Source organism: Vigna unguiculata, chromosome 3, assembly GCF_037176805.1.
Source record: "Vigna unguiculata cultivar grain cowpea cultivar isolate G323 ecotype 2 chromosome 3, ASM3717680v1, whole genome shotgun sequence".
Classification (NCBI taxonomy): Eukaryota; Viridiplantae; Streptophyta; class Magnoliopsida; order Fabales; family Fabaceae; genus Vigna; species Vigna unguiculata.
Genome location: NC_140794.1, coordinates 63,577,380 through 63,591,198, shown reverse-complemented (window position 1 = coordinate 63,591,198; position 13,819 = coordinate 63,577,380). Strand labels below are relative to the sequence as shown.

The window sequence follows — 13,819 nt, the reverse complement described above, 5'->3', positions numbered from 1 at the left end:
ACACAAGAAAAACCATTTAGAAAGATATAACCCATTCCTTCACACAAGATAAATGTCATAAGTAAAATCACCTTACTGCATCAAAGTCATTCAAGCAAACAGACCCACAAGAACAATTGAATCATACAATTCATAAAAGTCATAGTCATTTCCCAAAATTTCTACTATAACAACTTTTCCAACATTAGTTTTTCAAATTTCATAACACCAATAGTAGCAACCATAAATTAATTTATCTCATCCAGCAATGTCACTCACACTTAATAATTACAAATCACAAACCAAATTCTATTCTTCTTACAATAGTCTTAACTTTCTCTACACAAAAGAAAATCATCACTATTGCGAACATCATTCATTATAACTTTGTTTCTCTTGGAAAATTGTTTAAGCTTTATCAACATTCACACACTAAAATCAAACCATATTTTATACTTCAACAATAAAGCATTAATTTTGCAAAGAAAATAGTTTCCCTTACCATAAAGTCTTGACCTAGCATTGTTCTTTTCTCCCTAAATAGCTTCACATATCAAAGCACTCTATCTACACAGCAAAAGACCCAAATGACGATCAAAACACAACATTAGGATCTCAACCAAAGAAGAAAATTTCATTAAAGACGAATGGAAGTAACATGCAAAGCAAAAAGGAACTTGAGAAACCATATTGTTACATGTAAAGAATGGACAAAATTTTGAACTCACCGTTAAAAGAAATTGAATGGGGTTTGGTAGAACTCTTTGTATGGATTACTCTAAGGATAGTAAATCTTCAAAAAAATTAAAATTGAATTAGAATTTTATTGTAGAAAAAGAAGAATTTTTGAGAGAAAATAAGGCTAGAGAGAAGAAAGGGGCTTTCTAAGAGAGAATAAGATACAAATTTATAAAAAGGTATAATTACTGATTTGGTACCCCCAATTTTTATGTTAAGTTCAATTTGGTCCCATACTTTTGGTTTGTTCAATTTAGTACTCAAATTATCTAAAAAGATTCAATTTGGTCCTCTCCGATAAGTTGGAGTTAGCACCGTGTACAAGACATGTGTCAAGCCCTGATATTTTTAATTTTTTAAAAAATTTTAATTTTTTTTCAAAAAAATTTAAAAATTGTCACGTGTCAGTTTACCATTGTGCCACGTGGTAGCTTACAATCATGACACGTGGCAGTGATAATAGTTATTTTCAATTTAGTCATCTATTTAAATTTTTTGTCAATTTAGTATCCCAATTTTTTAAAATGATCCAATTTCATCCTCTCTAATTTGAGACCAAATTAGTAACTAAGTTTAATTATAACTTATATATACATGTTAAAATAATTGTTTTGAATTTATACATCAAATCACTACATCTCAATATTTAAATTGTTTTATTTTTTACAAGTGTAAAAAATTTCATGTGTAAAAAGTTACAAAAATAAAAAATGTAAAAAATAAAATAATTTAAGTATTTAGGTGAAATGATTTTATGTATATATTAGAAAACGTTATTGTAACATGTATATATAAATTGTAATTAAGCTTATTTATAATTTGGTCTCAAATTGGAGAGGACAAAATTGAATCATTTTAAAAAATTGGGTACTAAATTGAACCAAAAATTTAAATAGAGGACTAAATTGAAAATAACTATTACCACTGTCACGTGTCATGATTGTAAGCTGCCACGTGACACGATGGTAAATTAACACGTGGCAGTTTTTAAATTTTTTGAAAAAAAATTAGAAAATTGAAAAAAAATTAAAAGTTTCACGGCTTGATACATGTTCTGTACGGACACGGACCAAATTGAATCTTTTTAGATAATTAGGGTACTAAATGGAACAAACGAAAAGTATGAGGATCAAATTGAACTTAACCAAAAAATTGGGGTATCAAATCAGTTATTATACCTTTATAAAACAAAGGATTAATCAACAGGCATAATTAAATATTTTTAAAAAACATAAAGTTTTAACTATATGGTTGGATAAGAATTAAATTTAAAAATGTTGTTAGTAATCACTAATTTATAAGAAAACAATATTTTAATAAGATAATAACTAAACTATTATATATAAATTAAATTAAAAGGTTATAAAAACTATACAAGTTCATTCTTATGTAATTTTTTGTGTAAATAATTTAATATTACTATATCATTCTAAGCAGTCTTTAGGAAAAAATATATATACAAAAAATATGGAAATAATGTTGGAGATTCTCCTATTAATAAGATTAATTCACCATATATTATGGAAATAAAAAGACCCAAATGATGATTAAGACACAACATTAGGATCTAAACTAAAAGAAATTTCATTAAGGACGAATGGAAGTAACTTGCGCAGCAAAAAGAAACTTGCATGTAGAAGAAAACATATTGTTATATATAAAGAATGGACAAAATTTTGAACTCACCGTTAAAAGAAATTGAATGGGTTTTGGTAGAACTCTTCGTATGGATTACTCTAACGGTAGTGACTATTCAAATGGATTAGAATTGAATCAGAATTTTATGGTAGGAAAAGAAGATTTTTTGAGAGAAAATAGGACTAGAGAGAAGAAGTGGCTTTCTGAAAGTGAATGAGATACAAATTTATAAAACAAAGGATTAATCAACCAGCATAATTAAATATTTTAAAAAATATCAAGTTTTAACTATATGGCTGGATAAGAATTAAATTTAAAATTGTTAGTAATTACTAATTTATAAGAAAAAAACATTTTAATAAGACAATAACTAAACTATTATATATAAATTAAATTAAAAGGTTATAAAAACTATACAAGTTCATTATTATGTAAATTTTTTTTTGTGTGTAAATAATTTAATATTACTATATCATTCTAAGTACTCTTTAGGAAAATATATATACAAAAATCATGGAAATAATGTTGGAGATTCTCCTATTAATAAGATTAATTTACCATATTTATATATAATTTTATTTTTTTTATCGTCATTTATTTTATAGATCATTCAAACTTTTCTTCCAAATTTTAACTGTAAATGTTAACATTTTTTCTCTGCTAAGCGAAATACTTAAATTTGTTAGGTAAACTTTATCTTCACTTATTTTTATCCCATGTAATAAGTTATTCATATAGCACAAGATGTGGAGTATGATTGACTAAAGGGATTGTGTTGGAAAAAATAGTTGTAGGACAAGAAATATATGTCCTCACTTTAGGTTAGAAGAAGTTGAACTAGAATAACTAAATGCGTGTTAACTTTCTTATTGATGATCATTTCAAGAAAATCTATATGATATTTGAAGATCAATTAGAGGGAGCAAGAAGTTATGTCATCGTTCCACGATATTAGCATATTATCACAAGGACATGCTGGCATGATAAAAAACATGCTTATGTTGGTATGATGTTGTCTTTATATGAACATCTTGATCGACTTGTAGGGTACATAACCCTCCAGATTTAAACTCTAAGGACACATAGACTTTAATAATGTCACACAATTCATTATTACTTAATAATATCAACATTTGAGCAAGTGATTAGTCTTTTTTTTTCTTTATATTTTATTTTCACTTTCTAAATTAATATTTTAAAGGCATCGGTTAACAACTCCACCAATACACATAATTTATATCCGATGTTTGCGAACAATTTCAGTTAAAATAAGTGCTTAATTATGTAGAACATTCGATTCCTATTTCTATATAAAAGTAAAGGCCGCATCTTACGTTAATGTTTGACTACTACATTTGTTTCTCTATTCTTTACGGTTTAGAAAGCAAGTTCCATAATTCACATAAGATGAATACATCTATTATGGGCTATTGTCTGTTTCCAAAGCTCAAAGTATTTTATTTCTATAATAGAGTCTAAAAGTGTCAGCTCAAAATTCTGTCAATAATCGTATGAAGGTATAAGACACAAATTAAAATCTACTTAAAGTAATTAGCATCTGCTTAAATATCTGTAGGAGATGACCGGAAGTTTACAACTCGACGAAATATTTTTCATTTGGTATAATGTGAGCCACCAATTAATTTCTATTAGTAGTTAATTAGCATCAGTTTAGAAGAAAATTGATATATAACATCCTAAACAAAATACCAATTAAGTCAACAATACCTTAAAATTGTTCCATTTTCTTTTCTCTCTCATATATCCTGTTTTACCCACGTGGGTTTGCTGTTGGCTATTCGTGCCAACTTTAACATGTCTCCCCTTCCCAATTGTGTCTCCTGATATTTCGATTGTTGGATATGAGGCTCTCATTAACTATAGAAGGAGAAACATAATATATGTTTAAAGATTTTACTTTCCATACATTTATCATGAAATAAATATGAATATTTTATATCATTAAAATAATTATGATGAAATAAAAAATAAATTATATTTTGATGATGTAAAATAATTTCACACAATTATTTAATCATTACCATACATGGCAAATCTTTATTATCTCAAAAACTATATTGTTAACATTTTCTGTTAATCGATGATGTAAAAGTAGTCAAAATTATGCAATAGAAAATAGTTTTATCTTTTTTCCGTTTTCTCGAGAGATAACAGGGGTTGCTTGAAAAAGAAAATGATCCTCTTGACTCCTCTGCGTTGTTTTAGTAAGTAATAAAAATGTTAAAAAAGCATAGTGATTGCATCTAATGTCCGTGACGGGCCCACGTCGGCACAGACACAACACGATGACAACTACTACTCCGCAATACATATCTATTCTAATATTGTTGGTCTGAGCGAACCATTTATGTGGCCAAGAGAGAACCACGTGTCCCGCATTGATTCGTCATCACCTAGATTTCCTCTCTGCGACCAGTGACTAATATAGATAATAGAAAAACCGCACCCAAAGAAATCAACTTACTCACTCGTCTCCGCGTGTAGGTGGCTCTAACTCTATTCCATTCCACTCCTCTTTGGGAACAAGAGAGAGTAGTACCGTTAGATTAGCCGCGTTTTTCAAAAGTACTTTTTTCTGTTCAGACCATGGGAATTGAAAGAGGAGGCTTGAAGGGGTTCAGGAGCGGCTGGACCGTGCCGCCAAAGCCATGTGACTCCTGCAAACTGGCTTCGGCGGCGCTTTTCTGCCGCCCCGATTCCGCTTTTCTCTGCATCGCTTGCGACTCCAAGATTCACTGCGCCAACAAGCTGGCGTCGCGCCACGAGCGCGTCTGGATGTGCGAGGTCTGCGAGCAGGCCCCCGCGGCTGTCACGTGCAAGGCTGACGCCGCCGCTCTCTGTATCACGTGCGACTCAGACATCCACTCTGCCAACCCCCTCGCGCGCCGCCACGACCGCGTCCCCGTTGAGCCTTTCTTCGACTCCGCCGACTCCATCGTCAAGGCCTCCGCCGCTGCCTCCTTCGGCTTCATCGTCCCCTCCGACGACGCCACCGCTGCCTCCGATGCCTTCGCCCCCGACGACACTGACGCAGCCGCCTGGCTCATCCCTAACCCCAATTTCGGGTCGAAACTCATGGACGCCCCTGACATCAAGTCCAAGGAGATCTTCTACTCAGAAATGGACCCCTTCCTCGACTTCGATTACTCAAACTCCTTCCACAACAGCGCCGGAAACGACAGCGTCGTTCCGGTTCAAACCAAACCTTCCCTCGCTCCTTCCCTCATCAATAACCACCACCAATCAGAAAGCTGCTTCGACATCGATTTTTGCCGCACCAAGCTCTCCTCCTTTAACTACCCATCCCAGTCTCTCAGCCAAAGCGTGAGTACTACCACCTAGTAACAAATTTTAAATCATATATAAATTTTTGGTCTTCCAGTGAGTTGACTTGAGAATTAAATTATGTAACAGGTTTCGTCGTCATCGCTTGATGTTGGAGTGGTGCCGGACGGGAACACCGTGTCGGAGATGTCGTACTCGTTCGGGCGGAACAGTTCGGAATCGAGTGGGATTGGTTTGTCCGGAGTAAGTGGAGGGCAAGGGGCGACGCAGTTGTGTGGGATGGACCGTGAAGCGAGGGTGCTGCGATACAGAGAGAAGAGGAAGAACCGAAAGTTCGAGAAAACCATTCGATACGCTTCGCGGAAGGCTTATGCGGAAACCCGGCCCAGGATAAAAGGGCGGTTCGCGAAGCGAGCCGAAATTGACTCGGATGTGGAGCGTCTGTACAGCCCTGGCGCTGCGTCGCTGATGCTGGACAGTCCATACGGCGTCGTACCGTCGTTTTAGTCTGTATAAAAGAGGGAACGATGGCGGGATGGTGCATGAATCTAGTGTCGGGAAATCTTAGAATAATGATTAGTGATTCTGTGGGATTGATTATTAGGGAAAAAGGTGAAGAATCGGTACGAACGTGATTCTTACCTGGAACGCGATGGGGAAGGTTGTTTCATTAGGATGGAGGAGAAAAGCCCGTTTACTTTTTTTTAAAGAACTTTAAAGGGGCTGCATCTTCATCTTCAGCTCGTGTAGAATTAGAATCTGTACTGTAAACTCTTTTCACTGCCTTACCTTCCCTGCTGTCTTTTTTAGTATAAAAGTCTGTTTTTTCTATCACCCCGATCACGGATCTCTTTCCCCCTTCTTATTGGCTGCCATTTCCAACTCTATATATATAAATCACTTCTTCTTTATTTTATTTCATTGTCATCAAACCCTTTCTTCTTTTAACGCCTCATACGCCCTCAGCTTTTGATTCCCTAATATTCCTTTCCCAACTACTCCTGCTTTAATCTCTTACGTAAATATTGTTTCACCATTTTCATTTCAAGACTATCATATCTTCTTTTGCTTTCTTCATTATCTTTTACTTTATATATTACCAAATCATAAATTTAACAATAATACATTTTTAAATCATAGATCAACAATCAAAACATACGATTAACAATACATTATTTTTAAATGAAAATTATAATCAAATAAATAAAAAATATATATAAACTTATAGGTACTGGTTGTGGCTAACCTAGTGATGGGTGTTTAAGTGGTTGATACAATTATCAACGATATTTACGTTAATACAAGTTAAATGTTGTTGTTATCGTTGTATAAATAAAATCAGGGGAGGACTCAGTGATATCAGATCCTTAATTTTTTTAACATAAAAGGTTTTTCTTTACTCTCCCACTCGAACCAAAAAAACAGTTTTGGTCCCCTGTTGTCTAACTCCACCTCTATCAGTGAATATAATTTATCTTATCAACAAGAAATCAAAACAAATTTATCTAATCAACGAGAAATGAAAATAAATTATGTGATCAAAACAAAGGAGATGAAGGAGGAATAATCATAAGAGAAGAAAAATATTATTTATATTTGATTTTTTTTTTTAACACGAAAAAAGATGTCAATGATATTACGAATTCAATATTTTTAAACTTTTTTTATAGAGTAATTATATTATTTTCATAATTGTAGTGCTATTTAAAAAAATTGTTTAAGAAATTACCTTTTCTTTTAATTTAAAATATTTAATTACATGTTTTCATTTGCGATGATAATACTTTTAATGTTTTTTTTTTTCTAACTTATACCTAAGTTGATTGTGATCAAAGTTTTGTTGTGTAAATTGAAATAGTAAAATAAAATAAAATACATTAATTAATAAGGAATTTGAAGTAATCATTCACGGAAGCTAATTAAAGTTTTATAATTTATATGATTTGTAATGTATTATGATTATAACTTTTATTTTGATAAAATGGATATTTTCTTTATTTATTTGGAACTAGTTGTCTATTTTATTATGCATATAGTTTACCTATTCATCATCATTTGGGTGAAAATGCAAAATACATGCAAAAGATAATATTTAACAAATATTTTATGATATGTACTACCTCAACAACTATAAATAAACAAATATATATATATATATATATATATATATATATATATATATATATATATATATATATATAATGAAATTCTAGGTAATTTTCTAAAAGTTAATATTTCTTTCACCAATAATTTTTTTTAATCACTTTTTTAAATATTTACTTCAAATTCAATAAGAATAATAAGTGGTTAATGTGTATTTAAGAGTTGAATAATTAAAATATCATACTAAGCTCATTAATCATCATATCTAATTAGGGATGACAAAACAGGTTGGATCCCAAGGGCTAACCCATCAGTCCGTGTTAGAAGAGACGAGTTATAGGTGAAGATTTCAACTCATTAGCCCATTCTGATTTGACTTGTCCAGCCTGTCAATTTAACATACCAAAATACGGGTTAGTCCGGTCCGGCTCGACCAGTTGGCCCGCTTTAAAAAAATAAAGAATAATTAAAAATATATTTTTTAATATTATATTTTTTAAAGATGTAAGTATATAATAGTATTGTAACACTTACAAATTAAGTTTCAATTATTAGTTATAATAAAGTAATTTAAAATTTTAATATAATAATCATTTTAATTAATCTAATTAAAAACATTGACTAATCAATTAAATTTTAGAAAATATTTTATATGATTAAATATATTTTTAATATTCATGTATATATAAAAAAATTAGAAAATAAAAAATTTGAAAAATAATTAAAATAATTAAAAAAATGACAGGCCAGCTCGACCCATTAGCCCGTCCTATACGGGCCGAGCTATCATTATTGGTTTATTTCTGTTTAACAGGCTAGTCTAATTCGACCCGTTTTTTATGGGCCATTGACGAGTCTGGCCAAAATGGACCAGACTGATCCATTTTGTCACCCATATATTCAATAAAATAATTTGTATAATATTTATTACATATCTTATACTCAAATATCTATCTGCATGCATTTTTTTATCACTAAACACAAGAGATCAACAAATCACACCATAATGTACTTATTAAATTGATTCGTCTTTAAATATATACCAACATCAAGAGTAATATGTTGGTCTATCTAGTTTTCAATCATGTTAATTGTTTTGACATAGGGATTATTGCATAACTTACCTCAATAATCCTCATTCATACAAATTTCTTGTGCATATAATATTTTTTTCGCCTTATTCAAAATTTTCTCTTTGATCAAATATATTTGTGTCATCTTTGGCAACATCATACCCATTATGTAATGTGGTGTTATTCATGGAATGTTTTTAGCCCACACTTCCCGCATAAAAGAGTAATGATATAACTGGTAGGGAGAAAAAATAAAAACAACAACAATGATCAACTGAGTCAACTTTGAAGGGAATTTCAAATCATTACACTAAGTATTCCACCATCATGTGAGTTTTACCATGAAATTCATTAGTAAACATTCGTCGGTAATTACTAATAGGTTTTGGTTGTCAATAAAATTTATCGATAAATGTTGTGATTTAGTCTTTTTATTCCTTCTTCTTTTCCTCTTAATTTTCTTTCTTGTCTTTCTTCTTCTTCCTCTTTCTCTTTTTCCTTCCCCTCCACCCTCATCGTCGTCCCATTGTTGTTGTCAACTGAATCTACCAATGAAGTCATTATCAACGAAAATATCTATCAATAATATAAATTTTAAAATTCATCAAGAAATTTGGATTTATCTACATATTTATTTTCAATAGTAAAATTTTATTAGTACATACAGAATTTTTGTAGTGTAAATGCGTTCATAAATCAACAAATTAAGATTTTCACTCTTATATTAGACAAAATTTCTTTAGAAACTAGTTTGAGACTCCGGATACAAGTTTTCTATCATAAGTTTTACTTTGTCTTTTGTTTGTATTTGTTTTTATTTTTATTCTTTTTTCTTTAATAATATCATTCTCTTTAAGAATAGATGATTTTTTAGCCATCGAAAGATAATCTAAAATGTCTTAATTTAATACAAATCTATAGAAGAAAATAATATTTCGCTAAAGAGAATTAAGTATAAATTAAACAATTTCATTAAAAGATGTATATTAACGACGTTGTTACACAACGTCTTTTGCATATTATATGAAGAAGAATATTAACAATGTCTTTTATATATAAAAATTAAATTGAGTTAAGTATATTTTTAGTCTCTAAATTTTGATGTGAATTTGAAATTTGTCCATGTCTAAAACCTTGATACACTTTAATTTTTAAACTTAAAAATTGAATATATATATATATATATATATATAGTCTTTTTTTAACTCAATTATGTTTGTTTACGTGTAAAAACATGCTTTCCAACAAATATTGAAGCGGAAACATATTAAATGGTGTAAACAACTCGAATATTAACATGAAACGTGTTTGACACGCCAAAATAATTTAATGTACTTTGATTAAAATGACTATATTCACTAATTTTAAGTTTGAGGACAAAAATGTATCAAAGTTTTGAATAGAGACAAAGTTCAAATTCGTTAAGTATGTTTCTAGTTATTGAACTTTGACACAAAATAATGTGACATCTAACATAAAAAATAAATAATTACAAAAGATAATCCTAAAGACCAACAATTATCTATAACAATATATAAAGAAGATTTCTTCTTTTGTGTCTACTTTTTGTTTTCCAATTATACCCTTAATTATTATTTTAAAAATTAATTATTTTATAATTAGTTTATCTTTAACCATTTTTTTAAATCTCTTTTATTTTGAGTATTATTCTAAAAAACTTTTCTAAGAATTATTTTATTTAACAACTATTTTAAAATTTATTATATATATTTTAAAAATAAATATTATTAATTTTGTCAAAATTAAAAAATCAAACACACGTGACAACTCCTGTCTTTTCGCTAATATCTAATAATTGTCATTATTTTTTGAATTGTGATAATGTAATGAAAGCCGAATCTTACACATATTTACTACCTAATGTAGTAATTAGCCATTAACGAAAATATATGCACTATGTGGTCGAGCGTTCACTTTTTTTTTTATGATAACAAAAGATAAAAATAATTAAGGTTAAGCAATCAAATGGAAAGAAATTATTAAATTTAAAAAATAATCACTAAAATAATAAAATATTTGAATCCTATGTATTAACTTCTCTTTTATAGGAGATGGTTTGATCCGCAAAAGATTAAAATTCTCGATAGAGAAATTGATCGATTGACAGGTCAAATATTTTTAAAAGGCGATGCAAATAAAATTAAACATATTTTGTAGAATCGATAGTAAATTCAAATTCAAATTAAATATTTCGAATCAAAAAATAATATGTGAATATTTGAATTAGTAGAACTAAATAAAATAAAAATTTGGATGAATTAGGAAGTCAATCATCCCTTACCCATGTTCAACCCATTTTTAAGCGGGCTAATAAATTTTAAAATTAAAAATAAACTTAACAAAGATCAAAATTCACTCGTGACATGTAATCAATCATCCCTAAAGAAATAGTCTACGTATCAATTGATCTAACATTTACATAAATGATTACTTGTAATAACTCATAACATGTAATAATTCAACTGTTCTCACTACTATTTCTCAAACATAACATAATTTATATATATATATATATATATATATATATATATATATATATATATAAAATTTATTTATTTATATAATTCAGTACTTAGACTTATTTTTTGTATTGTGTATACCACTGAGAGTATATTCAAATATTATGTGTAAGCTTTATCCTAAATATAAGTTTAATGAGTTTTAATAAGTATGTATTGACTTATAAACTATTCTAAAATGAAATTTTGATTCAGAAAATAAAATGATGTTTTTTTGAAGAAATACTCAAAGCACATTTAACAGCCTACCAAAAACACTGTTGAAACATATTTGCACATAAAAAACGTGATTCTTGTGCGTTAGCAGAGGAGACAGTTAAATTATAAATATGTAATGTGTAAGTAACAGGTCAGACGAAGGTCGGTGTTGTTACCTTCCACCTTGACAAAGTTTGGAAAGGTGCATAGAACCAATACTTATTCTTCTCTTCATTATTTATCTTTACAAACAATCATTTCCTACTCAAACTAAAGATATGAGAATGGAATAATAACATATCTTCAAACCACATTAAATATTTAGCATTATTCAATATGTCAATTTGGAGTTCTAGATCAAAATATGAAATTTTAAAAGTTGCATTGCTAACATTAGAATAAAAAGTTTTTAATTATTTTTTACTGATATTTATTTAATGTAAGACTAATAAAAATGATAAAAATATACTTAATTGTATAGGTTAATGCGATTCCAGTTAGTAACCAAACTAAATTAATAATTCTAAGTCGCGTTTTGAAGACTTTTCAAGTCAACTATCGAAGCTCCCGATCTTTTTACTTAAATAGTTGGTATTGCTACTTTCTTTTGTAGGTTGATAGTTGAAGATTAGGTTCAGAATATTAACAAAACTAATTGAAGAAAAAAAATGTTAAAATTGAGTATGAGTATTTATTTCTTAATTATAAATTGGGGGAAATGTGGTGTTTTGTATATTATGCTCAAAGTTGATTTTAATTGATTTATTTAGTATTAAAAATTGGAAAATTGGTGAGCTTTATTATTGTCCCTTGGTAGAGTTAGCACGGGAAACAGACTACAAGTTGCAAAGATTTAAAATGCACTTTTTCTAGTGGTGTACTTACCACTTGTGCGTCTTATCCCCGACTTGAAATGAAGGGGAAAAAAAAAAGGTGAAAAAATAAAAAGGGAGAAAAAAAGGAATATGCAACAGGAAAAGAAGTTGGAAATGAGGTCAGTGTGTAATATATCACCAATCAAACAAACACATACTTCAATTAATGACTCGCTGTGGAGAAAAGTGTTGATCCAAATCGCATTCAATTAAATCGTTTCCAATTATTTAAATTTCAAAAAACAAACCTTTACTTGAATATAATATAGCGATAAAATAATATTTCATTGATCCATATTTTTTTCAAAAATTTCAAATAGATCTTAAGATTTTTTTTTTTAGTTTTAATTAGGTTTATATTTTTTAAAATACGTAATAATTAGGTCTATTTTGTTAATATGACATCAACGGTGTTAAAGATATACAACATGTTAGCTCCTATTTTTTAAATTTTTTTTATGTTTTTGAATTTTATTAAGTTTGTTTTTGAAAATTATTCATGTCACTTGTCACGTTAATATTGTATCAAGTCAATAAGGTGAAACGTGACACATCCTTAACACCGTTAACACAATAGTAACTGGATGAACCTAATTATTATAATTTTTTAAAATATGAATTTAATTAAGACTAAAAAAATCTTAAGACCTCTTTAAGATTTAAAAAAAAAACATGGACCAATAAAAAATTTTAACTACAAAATAATAGAATGCGTGTGGTGTAACCTGTAATTTCAATATAAACACATATTTTATGAAGTTTCACAAATATTAAGAAAACATTTTAAAAATCACTACAAAAAATATACCTCTACTAACGAATTAAAGTCTACTACAAAAAATATCACTTAATAATTTTAAAGATTATTAAACAAAAAAGTACACTGATCATATCTTATCTTGTTTATATAAAAACATTAAATGTGCACAGTATAATATAAATATAAAGATAAATAGGTTGAAAGATTTATATAAAAAATATCCTTGATTAAATAGAGTCCCCACAAACTCTTGGTCTGGATTCATGCCTGTAGTTGGGCGTTGATTGATCAATCTAACTGCCACTGTTTCCTTATTTTGATTTTTTGGATTTGACTCTTAATACGAAAGCAACAGTGACCACATCACCTTCACACTACGGTCAATGTTATTATTTGTTACTCTAAGAACAAATGCAACACGGTTTTCAATTAAAATATACGACTTTAAATTTTATTTTAATTACAAACCAATTGTGTACATAATTAACCTCAATCTAAATATTTATTACTTTTCACAACCTAATCTGGTAACTTTACCGTTGGGCTTGATTCTTCTTAACACGGTTTAACAGGATAATTAAACACTTTTATGTAGTAGATTTGTTGAAA

At 29.1% G+C, this 13,819-nt stretch overlaps 1 protein-coding gene across 1 annotated transcript; it reads left to right on the top strand.

Annotated features, from left to right (window-relative positions):
• Positions 1-4,825: 4,825 nt before the first annotated feature.
• COL5 (CONSTANS-like 5) lies at positions 4,826-6,577 on the top strand. The gene is made up of 2 exons (XM_028064907.2): positions 4,826-5,700; positions 5,791-6,577. The coding sequence occupies exons 1-2, from the start codon at positions 4,963-4,965 to the stop codon at positions 6,166-6,168; spliced, it is 1,116 nt and encodes a 371-aa protein (XP_027920708.1). The 5' UTR covers positions 4,826-4,962; the 3' UTR covers positions 6,169-6,577.
• The last annotated feature ends 7,242 nt before the right edge of the window (positions 6,578-13,819 follow it).